At 38.6% G+C, this 6,112-nt stretch overlaps 1 protein-coding gene across 4 annotated transcripts; it reads left to right on the forward strand.

The window, feature by feature from the left end:
* The first annotated feature begins 557 nt into the window (after positions 1-557).
* plac8l1 (PLAC8 like 1) lies at positions 558-5,482 on the forward strand. Of its 4 annotated transcripts, XM_079651554.1 has the most exons (6): positions 558-713; positions 1,543-1,576; positions 1,946-2,142; positions 2,640-2,866; positions 3,606-3,742; positions 4,677-5,482. In XM_079651554.1, exons 3-6 carry the CDS (start codon positions 2,117-2,119, stop codon positions 4,806-4,808), a joined length of 522 nt encoding a protein of 173 aa, XP_079507680.1. In that variant the 5' UTR covers positions 558-713; positions 1,543-1,576; positions 1,946-2,116; the 3' UTR covers positions 4,809-5,482. The 4 variants fall into 4 exon arrangements, with proteins under 4 accessions (XP_079507680.1, XP_079507681.1, XP_079507679.1 ...); XM_079651555.1 differs by lacking the exon at positions 1,543-1,576; XM_079651553.1 differs by lacking the exon at positions 558-713 and having other exon boundaries at positions 1,477-1,576.
* Positions 5,483-6,112: the final 630 nt, after the last annotated feature.

Consider the following 6,112-nt stretch of genomic DNA (forward strand, 5'->3'; position numbering starts at 1 on the left):
CTGTTTTGTATTTTTCAAGAACATAATAGTTCTGTTAGAATATGTCATGTGTCATGCATCTGGTGAAGCCATTGGATCGTGGCCACGTGTGTGAATAATCAATACAAAAAGTGTGAATAATCTTGTAGAATGCAGTATAAATAACCCCAACACGCAATCTTAAACAGAGATGTGGCCAATAACTTCTCCAGTTGAATACAAATATTAGCAAAGCTGTTTGGGTCAAGAAACTCAAGGATAAAATACATCAGTGAGGCAGATAAACGTATTGGCTTTGCTGAGTAGCCTATTAGATGAGAAGATTGATGCTATCCACATGTTTGGTGGTGTAAGCACTAGCTGCTAAACTGACTGGATATAAAGTCTGCATTGGAATTTCGAAACAGCTAACCTGCCTACCAGCATCTCTCAAATGAAAAAAGTAATACCCTCTATATAGTGTGTTTTAATCCGTGCAAAACCAGAAGTATAAAAACATGGATTAATTGAACGAAATAACGCGATATTTTTCGACCAGCATCTCGGTCGGTCTCAAGTTGTTGCTGGGCAACTGATCCGGGACATCAACAAATTTACGAGTTTACTACGGCAGGAAAATATGCGCGTGTTTAACGTTTAAGCCTTTTCTTTAATCGGGCTGAGAGTTCAAACCAAATGTTGAAGACTGACATGGTTCGTGTAAAACATGTTGCTTGTTAGAGCTCAACTTGCAGGTAAGTGAATTCATGCGTGTTTCAGTGGTGGAAGGAGTAGGCCTACTAGACTCAGATTTGACACTTAAGTAGAAGCACTACATTTCACAAAAGTACTTTGTCGCAAGTAAAAGTCCTGCATTCCGAATCTTAAGTTAAACTACAAATGTATCGGCATCAAAAATAATATAATATACTAAACCATTAACTCAAGTAAAGAGTACTTAAGTTAATGTAATCGTCCACCACTGCAGTTTGATGTGTGTAAATGTGATCGTTCATTTTTGCATTTAAGTTACACATTTGACTAAATACCTTCTTTTTTTTAATTGTAGCTCAAAAGAGTGATCATCAAATGGATCACTAAATAACTGCCAATAATAAAACATTTAAGAAAAGCTTCCCTTACATTTCAAAGATCCAATAAAACTTTAATCATGTAGCCTATTGTTTATGGCTGCTTACTTTCTGTGATGCATAGTAGGCTATACTCAAACATGTCACTCATACATTTTAATCTTTCTGAAATAGATGAGAGCATCCACATTTAATTTACTGAATGTTTCTCCTAAACCACTCAATATGTGAGTAAACTCTCTGTGCCTCCCCAGACACCTATTTCTAGAAAATAGTTTCACTACGTGTCCTTACACCACGTAAATCTCCCCTCACTTCTTTCTTTCTGTTTCTCACACACACACACACACACACACACACACACACACACACACACACACACACACACACACACACACACACACACACACACACACACACACACACACAAAGTCACACACAAAGTCACACACACAAAATCACTTCTGCGTTCAACACGTCTTTCACTTCCCAGCTCTTCACTGCATGAGTCTCTTTCTGACTTAAAGGTAAGTGTAACCGTACACCTTTTTAGATATATTTAATTAAAACATGTTTTTAAATCTATAGGTCAAACAAACAGTTTGAATTGCTTAATGAGTTTGTGATAATGTTGGACATCCATAATAAAATGTGCTTATGTCAAATTTCTTATGTTGTAAGTAATCATGGTACTTTTTTTCAATGTTTTCGGCATATTCTGCTGGTGTGTTTATTTTATGTTCATGAATGCATTTTACATCTGATAATATAGTGCCACACGTGTGTGTTCATGCACCCTGATGTCTATCTGCCCTTTTGGCATTAGCTGTATTAGCAGTCGGGCGAGTTAAAGTCGCAGACGGGAGACAACTACAAGACTTATCTCTCTCACACAGCTTCTGGCCGAGCCATCCGACAGCTGGTTTATCTGGAGCCACACACCCTCTCACTGGGGAAGTGTCACTCCGCAGCCCCCTCCTCCTCCTCATTCCTGCTGACTCCCTGCTCACCCTCTCCTTTCTCGCCTCCTCGCCTCTCCCCTCTCTGAATTCCAGGAGCTTTTAGTCATGGAGCAGACGACAGTCACACACCAGTAAGTGTATTTTTTTTGTTGCCCTTACTAGCACACTGTGTTGTCATCACTGACCTCAATGGAATTACAGCAAACAGCTCACTTACTCTACTTTTACATGCTTCTAACTAAACAGGAACATTTCTTTAATCTATTATTTCCACAAACTTAAAAATGTGCAGTGATTGAAGTGTTGCTGAAGGCCTTAATCACCCAAATTCATGAATAAATGCTGTATCATATAAAGTGGTACGATAATATCAGTGGCATTCGAGTAAAATTGTGGGGCCATGCTGCTGAACATTTTTAAAGAAAGCCAGCTGAATAAAATTAATTGCTCCTCTAAGAAAATTAAACTGGCTGAATGAGTGACATAACATTTCTGCTCACAGGTAAGTAAACATTTTTTACTTTGGGACTAACATTGAGTCTTTGGTTTAGCAACAGTTAAAGGCTTGATAAGCTGGGGGGACATTGTTCAAACATCTATCTAAAGACATGTCAAAATCGAATTTCAGACCGAGGCTCTCCGTCACAGACGCATCAGTGATTCAAGAGGAGGAAGAGGGGGGCTTCACCACAGGAAGTCAAGATGACTTGGAGTCAAGCAATATCTATGCATTTACAGACCCAATACTCACACAGCCCGGCCTCGGCATTACCACGACAACCATCACCACCATCACACAGACGGGTGGGGGCTGGAGCACCGGCCTGTTCGACGTCTGTGGAGACAAGACTACATGTAAAGTGAAAACACAGACAGAAGCTGTATTCTCATACGCAGGGTCCTACACACGGGTCAGAGCTTTATGACTTTCTCAGCAATTAGGAACCAACAAATCACAATTAATTCACTCTTAGTTTTGTCTCACATTTCTTTTAAAGGTCACCTAATATGCAAAATCCACTTTTTCATGTATTTTATACATAAAAATGTGTCCCCTCTGTGAAAAGAGATTCTGAAAGTTTCAGGAAAAAATATTTCCTCACTTTTTGTCCTGTTCCATTTATATAAAAACCTGCCTGAAAATGAGCTGATCAGATTTTGGCCACTTTATGATGTCATAACGATTATTTGGCTTGTGTAACCATTAGCCAATAACCAACCTAGGTTGAACCACCTTATCAACCACCTTATCACCTGAATCTCCTCCTAGAGCACCATGGTGTTCTTTTTATTCAAATATCTCTCAGAGGGGCGTGGGGAGTGGCTCCATATTTTTAATCTAAAGTAACAGACAGAGAATCAGCACTTTGGGAACAGGTCTGAAACATAGGGGATTATGGGATGCTACAATGCATTATCTGTTTGGTATTTCCAGCCAAACACTTCAGAGACATGTTTGTATATATCTGAGACCTAAATATATTGATGAAAAACAGTATAAAAATAGGGGACCTTTAAAGCGGATTCTTCTCTGTCACAAGCAAACACACAAAGGACCCTCACTAACACATATTGTGCTAATCTATGCTTGCAGGTGTCCTCGGGGCTCTGGTGCCGTGCTGTTTGGACCTGAGTTTAGCTCACCATTATGGCGAGTGTCTGTGTATTCCTCTGCTGCCAGGATCCACTTTTGCCATGCGAGTTGGGATCAGAGAGCGCTATAAGATACGGGTTAGTGTGTTCTTATATCAGCCTATTTAATAACCATTATCAGTTGTTTTCACCTATATTGCTAAACTGCACCTACCAGGCAAAATATCAATATGCATGTTTGCACAGTAGGTGAAGTAGGCCCCTTCTTAACCATATCCATAACACTGATACCCACTGATAAATCCTATTTAAAGCTCTCCTATTATACTCTTTTTCATCAATATATTATAGGTCTCAGATATATAAAAAACATGTCTCTGAAGTCTTTGGCTCGAAATACCAAACAGATCATTGTAGCATCCCATAATCCCCTCTGTTTCAGATCTGTTTCAAAAGTGCTGATTCTCTGTCTGTTACTTTAGATGAAAATAAGCAGCCCCTCCCCACGCCCCTCTGAGAGATATTTGGTTAAAAAGAACACCATGGTGCTCTAGGAGGAGATTCAGGTGATAACGTGGGGGGAGGTTACCTTGGTTGGTTATTGGCTAATGGTTACACAAGCCAAAAAAATCGTTATGACATCATAAAGTGGCCAAAATTTGATCAGCTCATTTTCAGACAGGTTATTATATGGACAAGGAAAAAAAGCGAGCTAATCTTTTTGCCTGAAACTCTCACAGACGGGACACATGTATGTATGTATGTATGTATGTATGTATGTATGTATGTATGTATGTATGTATGTATGTACAGTATGTATGTATAAAAGACATGAACAAGTGGATTTTGCATAATATGTGCCCTTTAATACTTCACAATACATGGAAAACCAATACCTACCAGGAGAATACAGAACAGATTAAATAATATTACTACTTACTTTTTAATGTATTTTCATATATGCATCTCATGGTTCCGGGTGTTTTCCTGCTATGTTGTTGTCTCTGCATGTGTGCTTCCTGTGTTTGTTTTTTGCATGCTTGTGTTTGCCTGTCTGCATGTTAATTCACAGGGCAGTGTGTGTGAGGACTGGACCGCAGTGTGTTGCTGTTACCCTCTGGCTGTATGTCAGATGATAAGAGAGATGAAGCGGAGGATGAAGACACAGACCTATCATGTGTCCACTGCCCTTGAATGCTCCTGAAGAAACTCTATACAGTAAACAAAGACTTTCCTTTTACAATGCAAGAACGACTGGTGAGGGTCTTATGAGATTACTGTATGAATAGCACAACAAAATCAATAACGTTTTAGATGCCCCTGGGGATGCAGAAAAATTAGAACTGTAAAGTCTAAATGTAGTTTGTAGTGCTTAAAAAGGCCTCAGAGATTTTGAGATTGTAACCATATTCGTTTTTTTTGCAGAACAAGAACTCATCAGCTTTATTTTGAGTTAGGTGAAGCAGGTAGCAGGATGCACGCTTATTTAGTTTCAGCAGCTGTCACTGTCAGCTAAACATCTGGTACAGTCAGTCAACAGAACATAAACAAAAAACGGGCAACTTTCTTGAGTTCTGAATACGTTTTGAAGCATGCAAACTGAAGTTGCTTCCTGAGTAACTTGAGCAAGATACAGCCATATTATAAGTCATTAAACCATTTTTAATAGATAGATTTTTTTATATGCAATAAACATGTTTGTACTTATTTCTATAGAAGTCAGTTTACCCATATGCCTTGGAATGTTTACCAGTCACCACTAATATCTGAAATATCAGCCTCAGAAAACCTCTGTGCATGGCCGCCCGAATGGCAGTGAGAACATGTTAGCTTCATTACTGCTCAATAAAAAATGTAATAAAGAAAACTCAGTAACAACTTATATTTCCAGACATTCAATGAAGTATGCTGAGAAGAGTTTATTGACCAACATTCTTTAACAGAAAGCGATACAGGTGAAGTCAAAAAGTGAATTAGGTGAACCCGACCCTTTCATTTTTTCACGTATTCCAAAGGTCACCATACATTGTGCTTTGTCCCTCTTAGACATAAAGGGAAGATGAAGTGTAGAAACATAAAACTTTCAAGATCTTGAGGTATAAATTGTGAAATGTGGACATAATTCAACATAGTAAATCTACAAATCAAATTTAACACTTCTCATTTCAGCCTCACACAGATCAAAATTCAAGAAAAGAAGCTCAGAAAGCCTTTTCAGCTCTATTTGATATAAGTGGTCATTTGGTTTCTTAAATAAGACTCAATGGTTTTAAGAGTTGTTTCATTGATCTCAGTGCGCCAGTCCATTTAGTATACAGAACAATTTTTCCGATTACCCTGAATACAGGCCGTAGCTCTGATTACAGTCACAGTTTGAGTATACAGCCTGATGATAGTAAAGGTAATTTCCATATTTCTGAAATTCTTTTATCTTTCTATTCCTTATTTCACTTCAAGCATTCAATGATATTATCAATCCAGTCCTGATTGCTCTGGTTCCCTGAGCCC

This window comes from Notothenia rossii, assembly GCF_949606895.1.
Source record: "Notothenia rossii genome assembly, chromosome: 9".
In the NCBI taxonomy this organism is placed as follows: Eukaryota; Metazoa; Chordata; class Actinopteri; order Perciformes; family Nototheniidae; genus Notothenia; species Notothenia rossii.

What these genes read in the sequence shown, in the direction of transcription:
- plac8l1 (XM_079651554.1), top strand. Translation starts at nt 2,117, where the DNA reads ATGGAGCAGACGACAGTCACACACCA. An exon ending in CAGACGACAGTCACACACCA is followed by an intron (nt 2,143 to 2,639) that starts GTAAGTGTATTT and finishes ATCGAATTTCAG; the next exon opens with ACCGAGGCTCTCCGTCACAG. An exon ending in GAGAGCGCTATAAGATACGG is followed by an intron (nt 3,743 to 4,676) that starts GTTAGTGTGTTC and finishes GTTAATTCACAG; the next exon opens with GGCAGTGTGTGTGAGGACTG.